The sequence below is a fragment of the Aulonocara sp. 'chitande type north' Nkhata Bay genome, linkage group LG12 (genome assembly GCF_057382095.1).
Source record: "Aulonocara sp. 'chitande type north' Nkhata Bay isolate Kocher_YH1m ecotype deep benthic linkage group LG12, A_spYH_male_GT1.1, whole genome shotgun sequence".
In the NCBI taxonomy this organism is placed as follows: domain Eukaryota; kingdom Metazoa; phylum Chordata; class Actinopteri; order Cichliformes; family Cichlidae; genus Aulonocara; species Aulonocara sp. 'chitande type north' Nkhata Bay.
Genome location: NC_141355.1, coordinates 11,226,703 through 11,253,635, shown reverse-complemented (window position 1 = coordinate 11,253,635; position 26,933 = coordinate 11,226,703). Strand labels below are relative to the sequence as shown.

The 26,933-nt window shown below is 41.8% G+C and overlaps 2 protein-coding genes, 1 long non-coding RNA gene and 1 pseudogene across 5 annotated transcripts in view; 2 read left to right on the top strand and 2 right to left on the bottom strand.

The window, feature by feature from the left end:
• The first annotated feature begins 258 nt into the window (after positions 1–258).
• LOC147316974 (TNF receptor-associated factor 2-like) overlaps positions 259–26,933 on the top strand; it is a 38,531-nt gene continuing 11,856 nt past the window's right edge. The window contains exons 1-6 of one of the 3 annotated variants that reach the window (XR_015131764.1): positions 259–771; positions 5,524–5,602; positions 5,945–6,043; positions 23,043–23,204; positions 24,127–24,201; positions 24,330–24,404. Coding sequence is in view for 2 of the 3 variants with exons in the window: in XM_086313526.1 (XP_086169652.1) it covers positions 584–771; positions 5,524–5,602; positions 5,945–6,043; positions 23,043–23,204; positions 24,127–24,201; positions 24,330–24,404 (678 nt within the window). In the remaining variant the exon portion in view is untranslated. The remainder of the gene's footprint in view (positions 772–5,523; positions 5,603–5,944; positions 6,044–23,042; positions 23,205–24,126; positions 24,202–24,329; positions 24,405–26,933) is intronic. The other 2 variants (XM_086313526.1, XM_086313527.1) reach the window with 2 other exon arrangements.
• On the bottom strand, positions 6,316–7,124 carry LOC147316977 (uncharacterized; annotated as a pseudogene).
• On the top strand, positions 18,059–20,215 carry LOC147316976 (uncharacterized). Its single transcript, XM_086313528.1, has 2 exons — positions 18,059–18,368; positions 19,257–20,215. The coding sequence occupies exons 1-2, from the start codon at positions 18,109–18,111 to the stop codon at positions 19,525–19,527; spliced, it is 531 nt and encodes a 176-aa protein (XP_086169654.1). The 5' UTR covers positions 18,059–18,108; the 3' UTR covers positions 19,528–20,215.
• Positions 19,863–21,112, bottom strand: LOC147316975 (uncharacterized). Its single transcript, XR_015131765.1, has 2 exons — positions 20,965–21,112; positions 19,863–20,131 (listed from the first exon to the last, which is right to left on the bottom strand). It is a non-coding gene; the product is annotated as an uncharacterized LOC147316975 (long non-coding RNA).

The window sequence follows — 26,933 nt, the reverse complement described above, 5'->3', positions numbered from 1 at the left end:
GCAATAGTTCACTTGAATTGTGTATACTAATGAGAATTAACACATAATACCTGGTAAGTCTCATGATTTTGCTATTTTCCACGTGGATGTGCACAGTTTCAGACAGCTTTAGGGTAGAACAAGATCCATTTTCTTTACTTTCTCACATTACAACCGATTGCCGATTTTCGCTTTTATTTTCAAGACGTAACTATAGTACTTCCGAGATTAAGTGCAGTTAGCTTGCCGCGGCTGTCGTGGTGGTCGAATCTAGACCGTCCAATTTATCCCAGCCAGCTTCCTGATGACACAGATGCTCTTCTTTTGGACTTGCGGCACCTAGCGGCAGACGTAGCAACTTACAGTAAAGCGCAGCATCCTCAGCTGTCACTTTTATCACATGAAAACGCCTGGACGTGTTTGTCAATGCAGATGAGGAGTTAGATGTCGTCATTTGTTCATAAACAAAGCAGGTATACACGCTTTAATAAATTGCTAAAGAGCAATGAGTCGTTGCTTGCGGGTATTTTTACAGTCATATTCAGCTGTGTTTGCTATCTTGAACACACCCCGCTGAGTACCCCGATATTGTTCAAGGGGAATAATGGCTGCACAGGAGCCGTCTCCACCATCTTCCCTGGAAGGTAACAAACCGGGCTTCCCAAAGAAAATTTTGGCTAACAACCTGGAGGATAAGCATTTGTGCAACTCGTGTCAGAAAATCCTGAGAAGGCCCCTGCAAGCCCAATGCGGTCACCGCTTTTGTTCGTTCTGTTTCAACAAAATTGTGAGGTGAGTAGTCCTGGATGCTAGTGAGCTAGCTAGATATATGTAGCCCAAAATAAGCATTCAGATCCCGTCACCAGCCTTCGTTCAAATATCTATCCATGTAACATTTATTGACACGTGTAACGCTGTATGCCTGCACAAAGAGAGTTGAATTACAAACAAAATACAGCTAAACTGAACCTACAGGTGATAAATGAATAGCGTCCTTATCTAAATAATATCTCAACTTGTCTATGTGCGATAGACTGGCTAGGTGTCCTCGTAGTCTCGTCCTGCTAACCTCTGCTGGGGTCGGCAGGACACAGGAGCCAGCCAGGGGTGTGCATTTCGAGAAGTTGAACCTGACAGCGCTTTATTGTACTGTCAGGTCGGTATTGTGCCGAATTCACTAGAAGGTCTGGCACCTCTCAGTGTCTTTAAAATGTATTATCTCCCTGCGTCTGTTGTCTAGTAAGTGTGCCAAAATAAAGTTGCCAGTTTTTTCAAGGTAAAATTCGGGTGACCTAACGACTCAGGCTTCAAGAAGGACCAGCTGTTCGTAGATTTATATATGTTTAGTATTTCTTACTAGTATTGTTTTATATGTTTTATATTTTCAAATGCAGTAATAAGGAGTGCATTTTTAAATGTATATATTTCTGGATTTATAGTGGTACAGAAACAAAAACACAGGGTTAAAGCACCGCGAGTGGACCTTTGTAGTGACTCACCTGTTTTCTTCTCTCACACTGCGCAGGTGTGTGATGACACAGAGCAATTTCAGTTTCACTTATGTTTTAGATGACTTGTTTCTCAAGAATGAATCAGTTATTTAACTTCACAGATCCTAAGGTGTTAGACATCCATCTGTGCCCTACACTCACTTCTGACTTTTACTAATTATTGTGTGTAATCTAATCTAAGATATAATGAGTGTGCTCATTTTATTTACCTAGAGGGGGAGGTGGGACAACACCCCCCCACACACACCCTAACTTTTTCACAAATGCTTGTCTTTCTTTGCATTTGTAGGTGTAAAAAAAAATAAAAAATAAAACTGGATTAATATACCTATGAAAGAAATTCAACACAAATCATGTTTGTGTGAGTGATTAAAGAGAAAATAGTCTTCTGAAAGTAAGAAGGCATCTATTCTGCTTATTTTCGAGCTCAATATTTTACTAATGTAGCTTTCCGGTATTTTAAATGGATCCTTATTTGTGTTACTCCTGGGCCTTAATCCAGCCCCTCAATTCATCTGTAAAGCAATGTGTTGCATCTCCTCTCCATTTAAAACCACGTTTCTTCCTATTGGCTGCCCCTTCCAAACACAGAGTGGTTGTTTCCAATGCTGTGTACCTCACCACACCTCACCTCCTGACATTATACAGAGCCAACAAAAAAAGTGTAACACAGGTGCTTTTCTTTTCGATTTACACATATTCTTATGGTACTATTTGATCATTTCACCATGTTTAACCATTGTAAGAGTAAAATATACAATGTGCAGTACTAGACTGACTTGAAATAAACTGTCTGTGTAATAAATGCATGTCTGGATAGAAAAACACAATGGAAGACTATCATTGACTAGCCTCCCCAAAGCTTGGAACTCAGCATTATAGAAACACTCATCTTGACAGGCAGCAAAATGAATGGCAGCCAACATCCAAAGAAGAGCTTTAGAAAGCCCTTAAAGAAGCCTGGAGAACTAGTCCTGAAGGCTAGTTTAAAAAAACTACAAGAAAGATTCCCTAAGAGATTTTAGGCTGTTTTCAATAAAAGTTTACAATTGGGTTTGACCAAATATTAGAGAATTCAGAATAGGTGCCTTTTAAAGTATCACATTTCTGTATTTTTCCCCTTTATAAATGACCTTGAAATTTTCAATTATGTTATTTTCAGATAAATATAGTGCTCTAATCTGAAAAATGTAGGCCTTATTGGATTTTCACCCTCTTCCAGCTCTTAGTTGTTTTTCAACCTATAGTTGTTGTATTGTGCCATCATACTTGAAGACCACGGCATGTATTTTGAGTGTTCAGACAAAGTTGAGTTAAGGTCATACAGTGGGGCAAAAAAGTATTTAGTCAGCCACCGATTGTGCAAGTTCCCCCACCTAAAATGATGACAGAGGTCAGTAATTTGCACCAGAGGTACACTTCAACTGTGAGAGACAGAATGTGAAAAAAAAAATCCATGAATCCACATGGTAGGATTTGTAAAGAATTTATTCGTAAATCAGGGTGGAAAATAAGTATTTGGTCAATAACAAAAATACAACTCAATACTTTGTAACATAACCTTTGTTGGCAATAACAGAGGTCAAACGTTTACTATAGGTCTTTACCAGGTTTGCACACACAGTAGCTGGTATTTTGGCCCATTCCTCCATGCAGATCTTCTCGAGAGCAGTGATGTTTTGGGGCTGTCGCCGAGCAACACTGACTTTCAACTCCCGCCACAGATTTTCTATGGGGTTGAGGTCTGGAGACTGGCTAGGCCACTCCAGGACTTTCAAATGCTTCTTACGGAGCCACTCCTTTGTTGCCCGGGCGGTGTGTTTTAGATCATTGTCATGTTGGAAGACCCAGCCTCGTTTCATCTTCAAAGTTTTCACTGATGGAAAGAGGTTTTGGCTCAAAATCTCACGATACATGGCCCCATTCATTCTGCTGTCCTTAACACGGATCAGTCGTCCTGTCCCCTTGGCAGAAAAACAGCCCCATAGCATGATGTTTCCACCCCCATGCTTCACAGTAGGTATGGTGTTCTTGGGATGCAACTCAGTATTCTTCTTCCTCCAAACACGACGAGTTGAGTTTATACCAAGAAGTTCTACTTTGGTTTCATCTGACCACATGACATTCTCCCAATCCTCTGCTGTATCATCCATGTGCTCTCTGGCAAACTTCAGACGGGCCTGGACATGCACTGGCTTCAGCAGCGGAACACGTCTGGCACTGCGGGATTTGATTCCCTGCCGTTGTAGTGTGTTACTGACGGTGACCTTTGTTACTTTGGTCCCAGCTCTCTGCAGGTCATTCACCAGGTCCCCCCGTGTGGTTCTGGGATCTTTGCTCACCGTTCTCATGATCATTTTGACCCCACGGGATGAGATCTTGCGTGGAGCCCCAGATCGAGGGAGATTATCAGTGGTCTTGTATGTCTTCCATTTTCTGATGATTGCTCCCACAGTTGATTTTTTCACACCAAGCTGCTTGCCTATTGTAGATTCACTCTTCCCAGTCTGGTGCAGGTCTACAATACTTTTCCTGGTGTCCTTCGAAAGCTCTTTGGTCTTGGCCATGGCGGAGTTTGGAGTCTGACTGTTTGAGGCTGTGGACAGGTGTCTTTTATACAGATGATGAGTTCAAACAGGTGCCATTCATACAGGTAACGAGTGGGGGACTGAAAAGCTTCTTACAGAAGACGTTACAGGTCTGTGAGAGCCAGAGATTTTCCTTGTTTGAGGTGACCAAATACTTATTTTCCACCCTGATTTACGAATAAATTCTTTACAAATCCTACCATGTGGATTCATGGATTTTTTTTTTTCACATTCTGTCTCTCACAGTTGAAGTGTACCTCTGGTGCAAATTACTGACCTCTGTCATCATTTTAAGTGGGGGAACTTGCACAATCGGTGGCTGACTAAATACTTTTTTGCCCCACTGTATGTTATACTTACTGAGGCATTGTATGCCAAATGTTCAATGGTAGTTTGACATTGCCACAGTCGTAGGGCTGGGCGATATGACCCAAAATTCATATCTCGATTTTTTTTAGCTGGATGGCGATATAAGATATATATCTCGATTGTTTTTTTTTTTTAAAGCCATAAGTTAAGAACAAAAAGAGAGTTCTTAGTCACACTGTGTCCCAGATGTCACACGGGCACTTTTATTTACATACAGCGTAGATGTACATGAAGAAATTACTCAAAAATAAATTATCAGCATTTATTAAATAATCATGGTCCATAAATAAAAGAAAACAATGTTGTTTTTGTGCATAACAAAAAGCTCACAATTGTGCAGTCAAAATGTAAACTAATAGACGCTGAGCATAATAACAAAGAGACAGATTTCACAGCTGCACCACGTCTCTGAACAGGTGCCATTTGTGGTCCTTATACACACAGTACGTATCACTCCGCGAGGCTCCTCCTCGGTAGCCGTAATCCTCCGACAATCCATCAAGTGGTGCAGCTCCGTAGCTTAGCAAAGTCATATTAAAACATTTTTTGACAGATTGCTGAGCGCTGTGTCCCACATAAAATCGGTTCGCGGTCAGTAAGCACAACCAGAATTCATACATAAGGCGCGCTGTCGATTTTTGAGAAAATGAAAGGATTTTAGTCCGTGCAGCCCCTCCTGGCTGCATGTCGTTAGCGTGGTTAGCTCGTTAGCGCGGTTAGCTCGCTAACACGTTGACGCCATCCAGCCCCACGCACGGTAACTCGCTAACGGAGATTTTCCGCTTTCATCTTGTCATTGCCTGCAGGTGAAGCTATGGGGGAGGGGGAGTTGTGTTCAGTGAAGGAGAGGCCAGGCCGAGTAACGTTGCGTAGAGACAAAAGTGGACGAAAGAGAGGCAAACCTGCGGCTCCACAAGTATAATTATAACGTAACATAGACTATATCGATATAAACGATATTGTCACATCTTATATCTCGTATGAAAATATATCGATATTTTTAAAAAACTCGATATATCGCCCAGCCCTACCACAGTGTTTATTATTTATGTGTGTTTTTTTTTTCTCTTTGGAAGTTGTGGACCACAGAAATGCAGTGCATGCATCAAAGAAGACCTGTTTGAGGAACCCACCTCGATCCTTAAGCAAGGTGGTGTAAGTACATTTTATTACAGTTCCACTTTATTAGCATTTTTAGCAGTTTTCTTAATAGAGTTTGGCCTGGTTTGGAATTTTTATAAAGCACTGTAATGTCATGGTCATTGTTTCTGTTCAAATCTAATGGCCTGCAGTTTAGATCCAACACAACAGAAACTTTGTGACTGCTCTATAGGTCTTAGCAGTAACAACAACAGATGGAACAGCTATAGCCATTTTATCCTCTGACCATATGTCCTGAATCTCCCTGAAAAATGAAATTGGTGCATCCTGGCTTAATCTGAACTGAAGATGCAAACCAAACAACACTGACAACAACCTCCTTTTTTTCCCACCCAGGCTTTCCCTGACAATGCAGCCCGCAGAGAAGTGGAGGCCTTGGCAGCTGTCTGTCCCAATGAAGGATGCATATGGACTGGAACTGTCAAAGAATTTGAGGTGATTTCAATCAATCAATCAATCAATCAATCAATCAAAGCTTTATTCGCCACATGCAGGTTGCCCTGCAGTGCCCCCCCCCCCCCCCCCCCCGACCTTACACACACAACACAGACATTACATGGGGATACAAGTCGGAGATTGGTAGCGTTACAGAAAAAACACTGAAATGTACACTACAATGGGAAAGTACAAGAGGAAAAAAAGAGACCTCTACTCATGCTGTACTTCCATGGTAGGATAGCATGAGAACAGGAAACAAAAAAACTCCTCTGCACAAAAAGCACCTAATGTCCACAGCACAACATCGTGACAGTCGTTATCAGGGAGTGTTTGTTCGGCTCCGGCCTTGAGCCCACAGCTGGCGTCAAAGGGGTAGCCGCATTATAATGGTGATTTTTCTTTTACAAACAACTCATGAGAATTTCAAGCTGTTTTTAACACTCCGACACCGACACTGGTCTCTCAATCTCCCGTTGGATAGCTGCGAGTTTCTTCATGATGTTATTTACCTTCAATTCTGTGGTCTTTTCAGTCTTTTGCTCACAGAGCAGATTCTGAGACCTCACGACCGCAGCCAACTGATCCGCGATGTAATCCAGCTTCCGCCCAGAGGTGTTGTTCCGAGTGGATTCTTCCCTGATGTAATCCAATGTACGCTCAGAGGTACTCAGTGAGCCTTCACTGCAGCCGTTCGCGCTTCCAAGCTCTTAACCATGCTGCATTCAGTGAGTCCTTTCTGAGAAGCCGCACCTCGTCCCATCGTTTCAATCCCAGCGGGCAGCCTTGGGGGGGTTTGAACAGCCGGTTCCGCTTTCTTAATTCTCCAACAAGCCAGGGCCAAGCCAACTCCGATCAGCAAGAACCCTGTTATCATGGTTCCGAATAGGTAGATATCTTCAGCGTCCTCAATCGACAGTCCCGCCAGGCACACGATCCTCCATGTCTGCCACCCGTCCATCGTGTATCCGGCAGGGAAAGTCCCTCCAGGGCCCAGACTTCTCATTGAGAAAAGGGTGTCAATAGCATTTAGAGACCAGTGCTCTTTATATTGGTCAATAAGAGGACAACAGTTCAGCATGTCATCCCCCGGCCCTCAGAGGAAATTTGGGAAGGACAACATTGAACTAGTGTCCTTTGTTATTGTGGCACAAACAAGAGAGAAGCAGATCCAGCGTAGACTAGGACAACTCCCCTGCCAAAAGATGACAACGCTACAAAACATGAGGTTGGCAGGGTGATAACAAAACAAGAGACACAACATACGAAAGAGACCTTCAGGCCATTTGACAGCTGGCAGAGCAGGGGAAGAGGGAAAACAGCCCATTGTCTGAAACCTGCAGGAATGAAACCATTGTTTTGTGTGTGGAGATCATGGACACTAAGCAGTGGGATGCTTAAAGCATACCAAATTTCAGGGAAACAAGACAGTCTTTTTTAAGCGAAAGCCAGAAGCCTGTCAGCAGGGCCTTCCAGTAAGCATTGAACCCAAGCAGCTAAAATCATATCAGCCGACATCCACATTCTCAATTATACAGTAAGACCACGTCAAGAACTTCTTGATGAAGACCTTGATCTTTATGCAGTTAATGTCCAAAACATCTCCTATGATTGTTGGGTAGAGCTCACCGTCAACTTGGCAGGGAATAACAATCCCAATCTCACCATTCAAGCCCCCTTCTTGGTTAGCCAGCTGTCACTGCCCCAGACTTTACTAGGAGCTGATGTGCTCATCAAGAGACAAGAACTTTAAGGTGATGCTGGGGCTGCACGATTAATTGTTAGAAAATCACGATCTCAATTCATACTTATGTGCGATCTCATTTCCAAATGACGATTTAAAAAAAAAAAAAAGGAAAAAAAAGGGAAAAAAAAGAAGACGACTGATAGGTTTGTAGCTTGAACCCATCCGCTGGAACGTTGAAGACAATATAATTACACTGCTAAGCAAGACACAAATAGGCAAAGTTCTTCATGTTACTCGTGCACGGGAGAGACCGGACAGAGTGCCGTTCCTCCACTTGACCCCAGTTGCTCTCGTCCGTTCTCCCGTACCACTGTCCTTTTATTGAGGTTACATGAATATGCATAGGTTCATTAACATGTGATGTCTACATACACACAAAGAGTACCTTGCCTGTGTGTGTGTGTGTGTGTGTGTGTGTGTGTGTGTGTGTGGGGGGGGGGGGGGGGGGGTACTGCTGATCAAAGGGTCATAAAAGCACACAAGCAAACATCCTTGGTCAGGAAGAGGGTAGACCCCCCCTCATCCTAGATAACACAGTAAGGAAGTCCAGCAGTTCATTTATACACAAAAAGCACTTAGACTAAAACAGACGTAACTACGTTAATCCTACCATAAAACAATAAGAGAAGGTATGACCTCTCTCATGCTCCCAGGATGTAGGTGTGGAATGCACACCAAGCCTCTGTAGCCTGTTAAAGATCACACAACTTATCACTACACAATTGATTATACACCTCTAAGCATCTATGGTTAAATATTTCTAAGCATAAATGACAATCAACAATACAAAACCTAACAACGACGATTGTACCGCATTTTGATCTGGGACGTAATCTGCATGAAAACAAGCGCTCACTCTTCCTGCTCAACAAATGACAAGGGCGGAGCCTTATACCACGTGATACAGAAGCTGGCTGCTAAAATTGGCAGGGAAAAAACAATGGAGAGCACGTCAGGGATGACGAGAAAATGACAGGAGAAAATCCGTCCCGGTCAACCACTCAAACATCAATAACGGGAACCTTATACAGCGCTTCCCTATACCCGTCGAACTCCCGCAGGCACAAAGAAATTACGGAGGCTATTACTTATCACCTGACCAAAGATATGGCTCCCATCAACACTGAGCAAAACGAGGGATTTAGGAAAATGATCAACACCCTAGACAAACGCTACACAGTGCCGTCCCGCAACTATTTTTCTATTGTTGCACTACCTGCTCTATACACGCAGTGTCGAGCAACGGTGGAGACGGAATTTCAAGCTGTACAACATTTTGCGGCAACGACAAAATGTCAGACATTTGTTGTTTTTATGTTTATTTATTGTTTTTATGTTCAGTCTCAACTGTTACGAAGTCGATGTGCAGTTAATAAGTGCAATAAATGTTTATACTGGAAAAGAAAATCGTGAGAGAATCGTGATCTCAATTTTAAGCAAAAAAATCGTGATTCTCATTTTATGCAAAATCGTGCAGCCCTACGTGATGCCATTGCCACAGTTTTCAACCTCTTATGCAATGCCTTTGTGATGGGGGGAAGAACAGGTGATGGCCATTGTTTGTTTCACCCAGTTTGGGCAAGTAAATATTGTGACCCAGCTACAGTAAGAGTAGGACAAACAATATTCTCATTCCAACTGGAAGAGTGGTACAGGTGTTGTGCAGAGTACCCCCAAACTTTGACATCTCCGATCCCCTTGTTTTGTAATAACCTACAGAGGAGGACAGTGTCCTAGCACAGCTGAGTTCAGGGAATGGCCTTCTGGAGGTCCAGAACTCCAGTCACCCTTGTGTCAAGGTCCCGATCTCTAACCACTCAAAACAAGAGATCACACTACCAAGGAGAACACTTCTCGGTACAATTCAGCATGTTACCAACCTTATTAAGATGGGCCCACCAGAGACACAAAAGACTGTTTCCACACAAACCAAAACAATCACAGCTCAAAGGCTTGAGGTAAAAGAAGATTTTCAAGAACTGTTGGTAAAAAGATGGATTTTTAAGTCTGATTCACCCTGTTCTGCCCCATTCTTATGTGTGAGGAACAACCGTAGCTCCCTACACCTCTGTTGATTATCGGCTTTTGAATAACAAAACAGTGAGCGACTGACACCCCCTCCCTCGGACTCCACTGACTCATGGTCATGCAGCTAGTTTTTGATATTGGATCAGACCTACCACTAAGGTTTCATAGTAGAACAATTAAGGTGCTTGACAGCTTTCATAACTCCTTGGGTGGACTGTATAAGTGCCTAGGCCGACCCAACCAAAAACAAAGCTGGCAAGGCAGCCGCTGTTGTTTTTTTGTTTTTGTTTTTTTCTCTCTCAATGATTACATCCCCAGGTTCAAATATCCCACCAAACATCACCCTCAGGCAGTTATCTGGTATTGGTCACTCAAGAGCCCCAGGGGAAACCTGGCAGAGAGACTAAATTGCACACTGCGTTGTAAATGCTATGGACTCTGGGAGAAAAAGAAAAGGAGAACTGGAAAGACCACCTACCACATATCATTAATGTGTACAACTGTACAAAGCATGAGGCTACAGGGCTCTTCCCCTACTACTTGTTTTATGGCCATCATCTATGTCGCCCCATTGACCTCCTTTTTGGACTCTAAAGATCAGGAGGCTGAAACACCAAGTGGTTATGCCAAGAAGTGGACAGGAATGATTCAGGTATACTGAATAGCAAATGCAAACGGGCAACGAGCTCTTATTGTAAAGGACTTTATGACAAGAGTGCCCTCCATTGTGGGGATATAGTTCTTGTACACAACCTCATTGAAAGAGGAGGTCCTGTGCAACTTAGACCCCTGTTGGTAACAGGACATCTACACTGCGAAAGAACAGATAGGGGACAACCCTGTCTATAGATTATGCCCAGAGAGAGAAGGTGTAGCAGGAGGTACCGCAACCTCCTGCTACAGGTGAATGACCTGCCAATTGAGCCCACACAGTCCTGCTGCAAATAGATTAAAGCCACAGATGAAAATGAGGAAGTCATCAGATCCCTCAAAATCAGCAGAACGGGCACGGAGTTGGGATTCAAGTTACTCTGAAGGAGGGGAAGATGTGTCTTATTACTGGCTGTGAATACCTGTAGAGACCTGTGTGTTCACATACCCACCCATTCATTGGTCAACACGTATATCAGGCTCACCCCGCTGTGGGTTTTGCTGAAATCCACCCATGGTACTGTACTGACCTGTGTTGCTCTCACCCACACTCTCACCATTTCAGGCCCCCGTCAACCCTCACCAGTCACATATCCAATCCTGAAATACTGAGACAGACCTAAGCATATATACACACTCTATCAGCATTTCAAACTGCCCCTACTTTATAGTGTTGTTTTTATAATATCTGTTGGGTAATATACACTGTTTATTCTGACATGGTTCATATAAAATTTTAATTGTTGGTGGCTTGGATCCTTATGGTCAATTGTCAGGAGCCACTTTATGTTGTTGAGGAGTATCTGGCACACAAAAAATGGTATGACTTTTGTGTTCATATAGTCATTTTAAGTTCTGTGTTAATTTTACTTGTGTAAGCCATGACAAACAAAATATTTTTGTATTGAAGGTAGAGCTGGGCGATATAAGATTTTTTCATATCACGATATGTTTTTTTCATTTCAGGCGATAACGCTATATATCACGATATAAGCCAAATAACTATATTTGTAGGATTTAAATGTGCCGTTGCTCACAAGTAAAATGTGAAATAATCAGCAGCTTGTTTTGATTTAAATATTTATTTCCCATAATAAGTTCAACAGGGTAGATGTACTTAAGGAACATGAGACTTTTTCAGATAAATAAAGGCAAATATTGCAAACTACACAAAAGGCAGCCGCTAAAGCGTTTAAGTTTCAAAATACAACAAACAAAACAGAATAATTGTCAATTCCACTTAAAAACAAAATATTAATTCTAAAAATAAATCCTAGTTTGTTTTACAGAAGAACAGACAAAATTGACTAACTTTTGTCAATATCAAATAAACTGAGAACTAAAAGGAAATTCTCAATCTCTCCTTGTTGTATAGCTTAGCTTTTCAAACAGTTTTAACAGTTACTTTAGTCTGACAAAAGCCGAATGACGAATTAGCGCTTCCAGTCAGAGATTGAGCATGCACCGCTTTATTGTATTTCCAGACTTGCTTTTGGCACAACAGTGTGCGCTACTCTGTTTTTTGTCAGACTTGAAATAGCCGAAATACCTTCTATTACCGCGGAAGCACTAGCTGGTAGTCGGGCCGTACGCGTGTCTTAGTGCAGTTGAACATAATCCACAAAGTCCGCTTGTAGTTGAAAAACAAACAGGCAAACATTTATTTCCACAGTTTGAAATACAGTGATCCATTTGAATGTTCCTGTACACTGCAAACACGGTAAGAAACAGTTTTTCTCCACAGCTAGTTAAAGCCCCCGTAGCTCCACACTGCCCGTCGCGAACGCTCCCCCCGTGCACAGTTACCGTGTGTTAAAGGAACAGTACGTACAAATTAAATAAGGCAAGAAAAAATACAATTTAACTGCAAATCTTACGCTAAACAAATTATAAAGTAAAAACTGAAATTCCCCATTATCTTACACTTATCCTTATCCAAAATCATTCATATTATTAAGAAATATAGACTCTGTGCAATCTGACTAAACTAAGAGATGATTAGACCTTTATCCTATACATTCCCGACCGCTAATTGTTCTATAAACTTATAAACAATTATTAACAATTTGGCACAATGATCAAGTTCAACAACATAGGCATTCAGTCCTTAGAACATAATTTCTTCTTTCTTCTGATGTCAGAGGTCACCAGTACATGACATACCGTGGGAGTCCAGCCTTTACCACTGACTCATACTGCTTCTAGGAGCAGACAGACCTTAGTGATCGGTCTATCGAGTTCACTGGTCTTGGTCTTCACACGAACCCTGCAAACAAGGCCATGTTCATCCGGCATGGCTTGAGTGACTCTACCAATGAGCCAAGAGTTTCTCAGTGCTGTTTCGTCCACGAGCAAAACGATGTCTCCAGGCACAAAGTTCCTAGACACCCGTGTCCACTTCTGCCGTGTCTGAAGCTGAGGCAAATACTCTCTCACCCAGCGCTTCCAGAAAAGAGCCCCCGTAGCTCCACACTGCCTGTCGCGAACACTCCCCCCGTGCACAGTTACCGTGTGTTAAAGGAACAGTACGTACAAATTAAATAAGGCAAGAAAAAATACAATTTAACTGTAAATCTTACGCTAAACAAATTATAAAGTAAAAACTGAAATTCCCCATTATCTTACACTTATCCTTATCCAAAATGATTCAAATTATTAACAAATATATACACTCTGTGCAATCTGACTAAACTAAGAGATGATTAGACCTTTATCCTATACACCTTCACACTACGGAACTTCTATGGCTCTTCCGGCAATCTCTCCGGCATTGGAACCATCATCTGTGTTCTCTTCGGTAACCTTCGGTCACGCTCTCGGTTGATTTTTCTCTAGTCAGCACACTCATTTCCTCCATTACCCAGGCGGCACGGCAGCTGGCTGCTTCCCAAACAAATACACATGTGCGGCTTGGCACTTGTGCTGTACGTAACAAGTCATGTGACGTGACGCTGCGGCTGTGATTGGTTCGGCTCTGCACTACTTAATTTGCATTGGCTGTCCTTTTTTTTTTTTTTAAGAGGACAAGCGAGATGAGGCCTATCGCAATAGTTTAATTTTTCTATCAAGAAAAAGTTATTTCACAATACATATTGTTATCGTTCTATCGCCCAGCTCTAATTGAAAGAAATTAAGTAATTAATTATACCTGTGGTGACAACAGATGGTTATTTTTTTTAAATCAATGATGTAAACGGAGAGTGGAACCAGCCGAGCAGAACCAATGCATTCTGAAATGATGACATTGAACCAGTAGTATGTGGCAGGGACTAAACACGATCACAGACTTTAGAGGGAAAACCAGCACACCGCAGACCACGGCCTCTCTGTGTGAGGATCTAAACGTATTCTACGCTAGATTCGACACAGCGAACACCATGAGACCGGACAGTGTGCGCACCGCGGATGACGTCAGTGCACACACTGTGTCTGAGGAGGATGTGCGGAAGTGCTTCAGGAAGGTGAACGCGCGCAAAGCTACTGGTCCGGACGGGATTCCCGGCCGCGTCCTCAAGTCATGCGCGGCTCAGCTGGCTGGAGTGTTCACACACATCTTCAACCTTTCCCTCTCTCTGTCTGTAGTCCCAGCCTGCTTCAAAATGGCCACCATCGTCCCTGTACCCAAATCCTCCACCATCTCCTCACTGAACAACTGGCGACCTGTAGCCCTGACCCCCATCGTAAGCAAATGCTTCAAGAAGCTGGTCAGGGACTTCATCTGCTCTGCACTACCCGACTCACTGGACCCTCTACAGTTCGCATACCGCCACAACAGGTCCACTGATGATGCCATAGCCCTGACACTACATACTGCCCTGTCACACCTGGAGAAGAGAGACATGTATGTGAGAATGCTGTTTGTAGATTACAGCTCAGCATTCAATACCATCGTTCCCTCGAAGCTGGACAGGAAACTGCAGGATCCAGGACTGAGCAGCTCCCTCTGCAGCTGGATCCTTAGCTTCCTGTCTGACAAACGCCAAGTGGTCAGACTGGGCAGCATCACCTCATCCCCCATCACACTGAACACTGGTGCTCCACAGGGGTGTGTACTGAGCCCTCTCCTATACTCACTCTACACCTACGACTGCACAGCCACTAACAACTCCAACATCATTGTGAAGTTTGCGGACGACACTACAGTGGTGGGTCTTATCACCAACGGTGATGAGACGGCCTACAGGGAGGAGGTCAGCGCCCTGACCCACTGGTGTCAAGACAACCATCTCACACTCAACGTCGCAAAGACAAAGGAGTTGATAGTGGACTTCCGGAGGTGCAGAGAAGTACACACCCCCATCACCATCAACGGCGCTGCTGTGGAGAGAGTGAGCAGCTTCCGGTTCCTTGGTGTACATCTGGCTGAGGATCTTACGTGGTCAGTACACACAAACAACAGTGAAGAAGGTGCAGCAGCGCCTCTTCTTTCTCAGGAGACTGAAAAGATTTGGCATCCTCAGGACCTTCTATCACTGTGCCATTGAGAGCATCCTCACTGGATGCATCACCACCTGGTATGGCAACAGCACCGCCTACAACTGCAAAGCTCTCCAGCGAGTAGTGCGGTGCTCTGAACGGATAATTGGAGGTGAGCTTCCCTCCCTCCAAGACATCTACAGGAAGCGCTGCCTGAGGAAAGCGGGGAGGATCATCAAGGACTCCAGTCACCCCAGCCATAAACTGTTCAGACTACTTCCCTCAGGAAGGAGGTTCTGCAGCATCCGGTCCCGAACCAGCAGACTGAGAGACAGCTTCTTCCACCAGGCCATCAGACTGCTGAACACGTCATAGACACCTCAGCTTCACTACTGGAACTTCAACATTATGCACTCCATACTGTACAGTAATGCCACTGTTTTGCACATGTCTCAACTCTGTATATTTTTATATATTTTATTTATTGTTTACTCTATTTAATTTGTAAAATATGTGTATATACACACACACACACACACACACGTAGAAAAATATTTAGTATACACATCCAGAAATGCATATACTATTATATATTGTACATATATTTATTAGTTTCAGATGTAGCCATTCTTGTATTTTGCTTGTTTACGTTATTGTGTTTTGCACAACTCTGTTGCTTGTGAAGCTCGCACACGAGAATTTCACTCACATGTGCTGTACCAATGTACCTGCACATGTGATGTGACAATAAAAGTGATTTGATTGTGATTTGATTTGATTTGAGTATCATTTGTTAATTTGGAATAACCAGTTTTGTGACATATCTATATATGTACAGTATATATTGTATGTACAGTGGGGCAAAAAAGTATTTAGTCAGCCACCGATTGTGCAAGTTCCCCCACCTAAAATGATGACAGAGGTCAGTAATTTGCACCAGAGGTACACTTCAACTGTGAGAGACAGAATGTGAAAAAAAATCCATGAATCCACATGGTAGGATTTGTAAAGAATTTATTCGTAAATCAGGGTGGAAAATAAGTATTTGGTCAATAACAAAAATACAACTCAATACTTTGTAACATAACCTTTGTTGGTAATAACAGAGGTCAAACGTCTACTATAGGTCTTTACCAGGTTTGCACACACAGTAGCTGGTATTTTGGCCCATTCCTCCATGCAGATCTTCTCGAGAGCAGTGATGTTTTGGGGCTGTCGCCGAGCAACACGGACTTTCAACTCCCGCCACAGATTTTCTATGGGGTTGAGGTCTGGAGACTGGCTAGGCCACTCCAGGACTTTCAAATGCTTCTTACGGAGCCACTCCTTTGTTGCCCGGGCAGTGTGTTTTGGATCATTGTCATGTTGGAAGACCCAGCCTCGTTTCATCTTCAAAGTTCTCACTGATGGAAGGAGGTTTTGGCTCAAAATCTCACGATACATGGCCCCATTCATTCTGTCCTTAACACGGATCAGTCGTCCTGTCCCCTTGGCAGAAAAACAGCCCCATAGCATGATGTTTCCACCCCCATGCTTCACAGTAGGTATGGTGTTCTTGGGATGCAACTCAGTATTCTTCTTCCTCCAAACACGACGAGTTGAGTTTATACCAAAAAGTTCTACTTTGGTTTCATCTGACCACATGACATTCTCCCAATCCTCTGCTGTATCATCCATGTGCTCTCCGGCAAACTTCAGACGGGCCTGGACATGCACTGGCTTCAGCAGCGGAACACGTCTGGCACTGCGGGATTTGATTCCCTGCCGTTGTAGTGTGTTACTGACGGTGACCTTTGTTACTTTGGTCCCAGATCTCTGCAGGTCATTCACCAGGTCCCCCCGTGTGGTTCTGGGATCTTTGCTCACCGTTCTCATGATCATTTTGACCCCACGGGATGAGATCTTGCGTGGAGCCCCAGATCGAGGGAGATTATCAGTGGTCTTGTATGTCTTCCATTTTCTGATGATTGCTCCCACAGTTGATTTTTTCACACCAAGCTGCTTGCCTATTGTAGATTCACTCTTCCCAGTCTGGTGCAGGTCTACAATACTTTTCCTGGTGTCCTTCGAAAGCTCTTTGGTCTTGGCCATGGCGGAGTTTGGAGTCTGACTATTTGAGGCTGTGGACAGGTGTCTTTTATACAGATGATGAGTTCAAACAGGTGCCATTCATACAGGTAACGAGTAGAGATGGACCGATCCGATATTACGTATCGGTATCGGTCCGATACTGACCTAAATTACTGGATCGGATATCGGAGAAAAATAAAAAATGTAATCCGATCCATTAAATATCACGAAAGCACCTCACAAAACTTGCAACACACCGTAACTCACCTCAGAACGTTAGCACGTCGGAGCAGTATGCATCACGTGATAGAGCGGCTGTGGCATGCCGACCTGTCAGTGGTCTGGATAGCATTTGGAGCTTCGCTAGCAACCCGGCATTTCATCTCCGACAAAGTTATCCCAAGAGAAGTAAAGCAAGTGTGTAAGTCCATCTCTGAATGTTTGTAAAGCATTCCTGCGTTAAGCTTAACAAGCGATATATGGAGCGACTGCCTCTTCTTGCTGCTACTTCAATCATGAAACTGCTTAACGATCAGCTGATCGGCTTTTCTGTCGCGAGTCCGTGTCTCTAGTTTGCTTTTGGCCCACTTTGCACCAGAAAGAGGAAACCAGCGGATAAACAACAGCAGCACGTTTAAGCTTGATCAGCTGTTGTTAGAATTTATTTAATATTACTTTCTACTCGAGGATCTTTTTCTACGTAGCTGACGCTGGTAACTGTGCAGGGGCGGATCTAGCAAAGTTTAGCCAGGGGGGCCGATAGGGCATTAACAGGGAAAAGGGGGCACAAAGACATACTTTTCTTTCTTATTCTCATTTAAAATGTCTAGCTTTTAATAAATAATTATCTTACACCCAAAGTTTTAATTTGATGTAAAATGAATAGAAGTCAATTACTGTATATAGTTATTAAGTCTAACGGTGTGTTCACACTGAACGCGATGGACGCGAATAAAACGCCCCAAACGCCCCTAATTTGACGCGTGTACATTCGCGTCTCAACGCGTGTCCAAGAAAAATCCATCGCGCGTCAAAATATGATATTTTGACGCGCGTGAACCGGAAATGTGGGAGGAATGTGGGAGGGAGTTGTGCCAGACCGGTATCTTTGCAAGATGGCAGCTAGCGCTTGAAGAGAGAGTCTCCCTTCTCTATGTACTGTGGAGAGCAGAGCAGCAGCGTAAAAGACGTCCTCGCCGTACCTGGGTCCATCAGGTCCTCCAGAGGCATGAGCAGTTTGGTGAGTTTCACCACTTGCTCCAGGAGCTGCGCCTGGATGACGGCCGATTCCAGCGCTATCACCGTCGGCCAGTTTGAGGACCTGCTTTCCCTCGTCGGTCCCAGCATTGCCCGCCTAGACACCAACTACAGGCGCTCAATCCCACCTGCAGAGCGCCTGTCCGTCTGCCTGAGGTTAGTAAAACTATTTAATACGGTAGTCCTTTATTGATATCTGTGCTAATATGCTAATCCATCCAGTTATACACTGCTAACATGGATGTGCTATGCTAACAGTGAATGCTGTCGGTGTTTACTGAAAGCAAACTGTGGTACAGAGACGACTCTTTATAATATTTCTAGTGATACTCAGAAGCTCTCATCAAGCCCCGATTTAATTCGATTTATGCTGTTATCAGTGTTTGAATGATAGCATGGCTGTGGTGTCACATCAATGTATGCGCTCGGTGTTTGCTGATATCAAACTGTAGCATTAGGACCACTGAGTTAACCTTTGTAGTGATACTCACTCCTTTTTATTTAGACCTGGTTTAATTCTGGGATAGTTGAATATTTGTATATAATCCCTGCAGCTGTCAGACTCTATAGCAGGGGTCACAGCCTTTATTAAAACAGAGTTAGATAAAACTGAACAGTTTGGTTCATTTCTAGTTACATGGTTCTATCTTGATAAGCTATGTCTTATCACAGATTAATTTTTCAAAAATATTAATGATTTAAGCAAGGAAAGGGCTACATGTCAACACACAACTCTTTATTTCTATTAATGTCTTACTTAATTCCTACCTGATTGACATGTTTAGGAATTGTGAGTGATTGGCTCACTGTAGTGGCAAAAGTTGCTACCAATCAAATTATGATATGTTAAAGTTAAAACAAAACACAACTGTTTTAGATATTATCTAATATACATTTTGTAATTATCCTTATAATTACAAAAGGTTTTATGTAAGATTCATGTTTTGTGATTTAAATCTGACATCACAAAAGTATTTTGGAATTTGAATAATGTATTTTGTAACTGCAGTACACATAATACTGATTTTGAACAATTTTGTCCAGGTTCCTTGTCACCGGGGACTCCTTCAGGACCATCGCGTTCAGTTTCAGAGTCGGTGTGTCCACGGTGAGCCACATCACCCCCCAGGCAGCGACGTCCATCTGGGACTGTCTAGTGGACGACTTCATGGCTGTGCCTTCACCTGGAGACTGGCGGTCCATCACAGAGGGATTCCAGGAGCGCTGGAACTTTCCTCTGTGCTGTGCAGCTCTGGATGGGAAGCACATCCAGACAAAGGCACCCCATATATCATATAGGAGACACACACATTGATATACACTAAATATTCATTTCATTTCTTTTTTGTGGTGCCCAAATTGATGCACCTGCTTGATTTTGTTTAAACAATTATTGCACACTTTCTGTAAATCCAGTAAACTTCTTTTCACTTCTCAAATATCACTGTGTGTGTCTCCTGTATGATATTTAACTGACATTTTTTATTGTAACAACCAACAATTTATACAGGAAAATAATGTCTATTAACAAGGTTGCCCAAACTTCTGCATCCCACTGTATCAGTATATTTTGTCATTAGTATAATATGAAATAAATTCTACATGTGTCAAGTTGTGTGCCAACATTTGCTGTGTAGTAGAACTGAGACATTAGTCATTATAAACATTTATTTGAAATAATATTAAAAGTCTCAAACAGAAAAACATTAAACATAAATATATAAAATATAAGAATTTACAGAGAGACAGGAATAAAAAGGACCAGCTGCTCTCCAGAGCAGGAACAAGGCTGAGGAGGAAATGCTCCATTGGAGACTGGTGTGGCCTCTTCAGGGACTCCAGGATGGCCAGCTCCACCGCCGATGGACCGTCCTGGGACCCGTCCCTCATCTGCCTCGGAGCCGTCCTCCTCTGTGGGCCTGTAAAACAGCACAAAACACAAAGAAATGAGAAGGCTGCTACTAGATTTTAATTTCAACATTGAAAAAAAAAAACCAATAACAGGATATAATCAGATTGGTTGTAGATATTTAGTAAAGGTGATCACAAGGGAATCCCACCGACTAAAAAGGTATCAGTGCTTGCTGTACATATCTGTGGGTGCAGCAGCAGGAGCTCAGGGACTGGGGATGCTCTGCTGCAGAATCAGTTGGTTCTATCAATACAGTATTAAATGTTAACAGGTTGGATATAATAATCGTAGAGTAGACAGTGGTCCCTCATTTATTGCAGGGGTTCTCAGAATAACTAGCCCCTGGTCACAGTTCTCACAATTAATTCTCAAAGTGCAAACCTTTGTAGATTGCAAAACGTAAAAGTATTATTATGCCGCGGTTTGTCTTCATCTGCCCGCCACTTTCGTGCGCCTTTTTCCCTCACGGTGCAGGTGTGTATTTCCGAATGAGGCTCATAGTTATGGGTGTTTTTGTGCTGTTTTTTCTATTGGACGCGATGGTTATCAAAACCAAACGTGATAAATTTGGCAAGCGCAGGAGATTTGTCAATCAGGCTGCAGAATGCAATGCTGTACTGTGCAATAAAAAATCAGCGAAAAAGCAAAGCAGTGACGGATGAACAGCGGGACCACTGTGTGCTGTTTATTAATAAACAATAAAATATATTCCTAAATGACAACATGCATAAAAGCAGAACGGTATTTGTACGTCAGTGGGAAAATAGCGGTGGCTTGCTAGCTTTTGTGCGGCTTCCCCGGGTCAGTGAAAACTTTCAAAAGAGAAATGAATGAACTTACCAGGTTGCCCGATCTCTTCACATATCTTCCTCCAAGCTCGGTCCTTTTTATTCCTGTCTCGGTACTGAAAGCAGCTGGTGTTGTACAGCTCCGAGTTGTTTGCTACCGCATTGATTAGCCTTCCCCTCCATTGAAGTATGAAAGGCTTTGGCTGCCCCTTTGACCTAGGTAACAGCCACGTCACCAGGCTCCTGATTGGTTGTCGCGGCGCGATTTGACGCTGGAGTTCAGATTTTTCCAACTCGAGCGGTAGACGCGAAACGCGCGTATGCACAAAATGCAACACAAAAACTCACGCGCGTGGTTTTATTCGCGAGTCAAACGCGCCAGACGCGCTACACTGACGCGCGTTTCACGCGTTTTGGCGTTTTCGCGACGCAAATCTGCTTCCGAATTTTCGCGGGACCCGCAATCGCGCGTCGTCGCGCCTTTCCATTGACTTTACATGTAAACCTGACGCTCTATTCGCGTCCATCGCGTTCGGTGTGAACACACCGTAATATATATACCCTAGTAAGCTATAGTACTTTTTCCTTTGGGAAGGTACCATCTGTGCAGTCTGCAATTTTGTTGAAGAAAGATGTTGAATCTATTTAATATTTCTTGAAAAATAATTGATTTCTGTGCATTTTTTTTCAAACTGCATCAAATTAAGGTTGATTACGTCGATTAAGCATCATGAGTTGGAGCGTGAGGGGTGGTTCCCTATTTTTTATTTATTTATTTTTGTTGTTGCTGGGAGTTGGAACCCTATTAGTTAGGTTGCTTAATATTTATGCTAAGTACTCTTTAAAATACCAGAATAGGGAGGATGGTGTAGGTTTAAGTTTATTAGATTGATCAGTATTGCTGTACTATGAAATTTTTTTTTTGCATACAGGTATAACAGAATAGCTTTAGTGTAGTTGTTGTTTTAAACTTGAGTATGAACTTATACAAAGTGCAGCAAGATATTTAAAAAACAGTTTTGTTTATTAAAAAACACTATATCGGATTCATATCGGTATCGGCAGTTATCCAAATTTATGATATCGGTATCGCTATCGGACATAAAAAAGTGGTATCGTGCTATCTCTAGTAACGAGTGGGGGACAGAAAAGCTTCTTACAGAAGACGTTACAGGTCTGTGAGAGCCAGAGATTTTCCTTGTTTGAGGTGACCAAATACTTATTTTCCACCCTAATTTACGAATAAATTCTTTACAAATCCTACCATGTGGATTCATGGATTTTTTTTTTCACATTCTGTCTCTCACAGTTGAAGTGTACCTCTGGTGCAAATTACTGACCTCTGTCATCATTTTAAGTGGGGGAACTTGCACAATCGGTGGCTGACTAAATACTTTTTTGCCCCACTGTATATATGTTTGCCTACTGGTGGTGGTCAGAGGGCCCGGTGGCGCCAGTGTCCAGCAGCCTCACCTCTATCAGTGTGCCCCAGGGCAGCTGTGGCTACAACGTAGCTCACCATTGCCAGTGTGTGAATGTGTGTGTGAATGGGTGAATGACTGAATGTAGTGTAAAGCGCTTTGGGATCCTTAGACTGAGTAAAGCACTATACAAATGCAGGCCATTTACCATTTATATGTCTGTATTTGCAGGAGTTTACTCTTACACTTATATTTTTTTCATCATTACCCATATGAACTTTTGCACTTTTTGGATGGATGCATTTTATGTGACTGGAATGGGTTCTATGTGGCAACAAGAGAGATTTTCCCAGGGGGCAGTAAGGCAGATCTTGGATCTTGATTGCTTTTCCACTGTAGTGTGACTACTCATTAAGGCTGTTCTGGTCGACTGAACTATTGCCTAGTGTTGAACTTGGCTCAGTCATGCAACTTCTAACTGAAAAATTAGAGTATGTTCTTCTAAAATGGTTTTAACAACTTTTTGTACATGTTTTATTTTATTTTATTACCTGGTCAGTATTCTCACCTCAAAAGGGTTTAACTTGGCCTCATGTGAGATACAACATAATACTATATCTGCTCATTGTAACGTCATCAAGTTAACCGTACAAACAATTTTATCATACAGTAATTGGACAATATGTAAAGTTGTTTTGGTCACCTACAGGCCAGCCACGAGGGCAACTGTGACTTCATGATCATCCTCTGTCCTTCCTGTAAAGAGCTCATGAGAGCCAATGAGCAGGAACGCCACAATGAGAGAGAGTGTCCGGAGAGAACGCTCAACTGCAAATACTGCAAAGAACCCTTCCTGTTAAAGAATATCAAGGTCAGGCTTCTCTCTGTTACAGTAATGCATCATAAAAAGAGCTGTTGCATTCTGAAACATTAACATGATGCTAATTTAGTTGACGTTTATGTTATGATGCAGTATATGTGATTAAATGCATATGATAAAATATTGTAATCTCAACCTTTGCTTATTACGTTTTCCATGGTATTCAGCCTTATCTTATGGCCATCTTGTCTCAGCACTTAGTCATCAGTGAAGTATAAGATATGTAGAAGTATATGGCAAGTGTGTCCAATATTTCATGGGAAATGATCTGAGCCTGGTTCTGCCGGATGTTTCTTCCTATTAAAAGGGAGTTTTTCCTTCTCACTGTCACCAAAGTGCTTGCTCATAGGGGGTCATATGACTGTTGGGTTTTTCTCAGTATGTATTATTGTAGGGTCTACCTTACAATAATATAGCACCTTGAGGCGACTGATGTAGTGATTTGGTGCTGTATAAATAAAACTGAATTGAATTGAAATGCTGACTCATTGTCACCACATACCCGTAAACACTTGTTTTTGTGCCATTACATTTGGGTTTAAATTTACCCTTCTCAGACATATTCAAGCACACAGATATGATACAAATATAGTTTTAGTGAAATAAAAGGAAAACAAAGATATATTTACCTTTAAAGCTATTCATAAATGACCATTGAGTAAATTCAGTAACCACTGAATGAGCTTTCACCCATATTGTGGTATTTCAGTGATAGTCATCTGTACATCTACAAACAGGACTAACAACAATAACATCTAATTTGGCTAATTTATGTAATTTTCTTATATCAGTATGAACTACCTCTGCATGCCTTAAGGCATCTATATAGTTAAACTGGTGTTAAGTTAAATAGTTAAGGCAAGGAGCTGGACGAGAAGTGTTTTCTTTTATTCTGATCTACTTATTTTTTCAGGCTCATGATGAGATCTGTCCAAAGTATCCAATGATTTGTGAAGGTTGTGCGAAGAAAAAGATCCCCAGAGAAAAGGTACTGCAGAGATTTAAATTTTTTTTCATAATTCTGTTAGATTAATCTCATTTGCCATTTAGCTAGGGATCAAATTCTACACCGTATTCTACAGATCATTAGCTTCTTTCATATTTTTTGTTTTGCAGTATGTGGACCATATTAAGTTCTGCAGTAAATTTAAAGCTCCATGCAGATTTCATGTTGTTGGCTGCGATACGTCTGTAAGTAGACATTTTTGTCAGAATTTGCTGTATGTGTATCACCTGATCACCTGTTAACATCATAACTATTGAATCATTTAATACCTTGGCAAAATTCAACTAAATCTTCCATGTAGCAGACTAAATTTTTCCAACAGTTTTAACTAAAACAACAAAATGTAAGTACCTTATTTCTTTACTAAAATAACCATAATTTGACAAAGGTTGGGCAGTGTAAAATCTCTATTAAAAAAGTGTATGAATATTCCGCAGTGGTTTGCATATAATGTAAAGCCAAGGTATTATATTATTCAGCAGTTGAAGAGTTGGTTGCTACCCACCTGTATGCAAATACTGTGATGTTGAGTAGGAAGCCTGTTTGTATATTAGCACAGTGCCTATACGAAGTATTCAGCTATTGGGTTTTTAAGACTTTCTCTAAAGGACAGTTGGTTTATACACAATAAAATTTTGATTGCAGCATTCATCCTTTCACTGATGTAGGCTCACATCAGTAGAGACAGGGCTCATTTCCACAACAAAAACTATGCTGAAAAGTGTGTTGATAACCTTCTTTGTGACAGGCTCTGATAGAAATGTATTGAATTATTATAAATACTGAGTGAAAATATAAATGATGAATGAAGAAAGTTGTTGGACTGCTGTTAACAACTGGTATTATTATTACTAGTTGTTAATAATGTTCATGTCACAATTGGTGTTATATGGCAGGCTTAAATAGTAAGAAAAAAGTGTGTAAAATTACAAATTCTGGTAGCTCATTGTCCAGATTGTCCATTTTGTTGTTGTTTTTTAACTGTAGTCATAAAAATCAGAGATTTTAATAGTAGAAAGTGAAAAACATAAACTTTTGTGTTTTTCACAAAGTTACAGAGGTTTTATTAGACACATAGCTAAGCGGTTTGCTGTTTGGCATAAATTGTGACCGTTGAAATTTATTTGGCACTGAGTAGCAGAAATGAGACTTTCTTGTCAGGTGTTATTTTTTTTTTGGAAAACAAAAACAGTTGCTGACAACACTGTACACAACGGTAGACAGGTGCATAATAAGCAAGCAAGTAAGGCAGAAAATAGAGAGTTGTGATGGGAAACTAGTCTCAAAGCACACGGAGAGATGGTGGTGAGGGAAAGAGGGAAAGAAAGAAAGTGAGAATTCATTATAATGTTTTTCAAACGTGATCGTGATCTTGTCTTCTTGCTGGTTGAGTGAGTTTTGGTTGGAGAGTGAAGAAATCTGAAGTTTCGCAATCTGTGAAATGTCGGCTTTTTGCACCCAAAGGGCATGTCCTGTACGTGGGATCCACACTTTGTGTTTACATCTTTTTGCGGAATCTGTTTACCTGCTCTTTAATCTTGTGCTGTTTTGGCTTTTTGGTGATCGTTGAAATGGATTTATGAGTTTTTAGCGGAGTTTCTGTGGATACCACACGTATATTTAAATAACAGATCTGGCAGTACATCACTCTTGCCCCCAGTACCGGGGGCATTGTGGGAGATGTAGTTTATGGTCAATGTGCGCTTTTAAGCAGCATATAGTAAACTTATTTTAAGACAATCATGCACAAGCTCCTGTGGGCCATATAAATGATTTGGCGGGCCACATTTGGGCTGCAGGCCTTGAGTTTGATGTGTTATATGGCATTCTAGCCACTGCTTCCAAACTGGATTCTATCTGAACCACCAGCTGTGGAATCTGCCAACAAAACATTGGCAGTAGATGATTTTGTTGCAGCTTGCAGCCTGTTCCTAACTGGTTGCTGATCTAGTGCATCTTAAATCAAGTTTCTCACAGACCCAGTGATCTGCCGTTAAGAATCTGAAGCAAAGTCTCAGATCTTAAGTCTAACCATTTGAACAAGCCAATTAAAAACAATAAAGAAAAAAATGATTCAACATGATTTCAGTACTAGTTTTAAGTTAAGCCTAATTTGGGAACGTGGTACGTTCCACAATTTTGTTGTACATGTACAATGAAAATAAAGAATTATTCTAGTCCATTAATAAAATGTATGTTTTTAGACTCAATACGAACACTGTTATTGTTCTGTTCTAAAGTTGGGAGCTGTTACTGAGTCTAAGTTCTAGTCCCAGTTTCCAAGAGCTAGCCCAATTAGTCAGTTGTTATACTGAACAGGTAGTCAATGTGGACGTGCCAGGATGGGTAAGATATTCTCACATTTACTGCTACAACAACAGATATCAGCTTGTCACTAGGGAAACAACAAACAGGAATGGCAAGGGATGGATGGTTAGCAGCGATTGAACTTTAAAAATAAGATTAAGATACAGGATTGTTAACTAGTAAATGAACTATAGTTATCTAGGCATTGACATGCTGAGTTGCGAAACATACTGGATTTTTGGTTCATCTGTGAGTAATTCTTTCACTCACTATTGTCCATATTTATCAAAAGATAAAGATCTGAACACTTGTGTGTTCAAGACCACTTAGGATGCCTTTATACTCAATTTTTAACATTATTAGCAAAGCACACAAATAAAATGAAGCCAAACAAAAATAAAGGAAAT

Excerpts from the sequence above, each read along its gene's own strand:
- LOC147316976 (XM_086313528.1), top strand. The coding sequence starts at position 18,109 with ATGTACTGTGGAGAGCAGAGCAGCAGCGTAAAAGACGTCCTCGCCGTA. Across the intron at positions 18,369-19,256 it reads CGCCTGTCCGTCTGCCTGAG|GTTCCTTGTCACCGGGGACT; the intron begins GTTAGTAAAACT and ends AATTTTGTCCAG.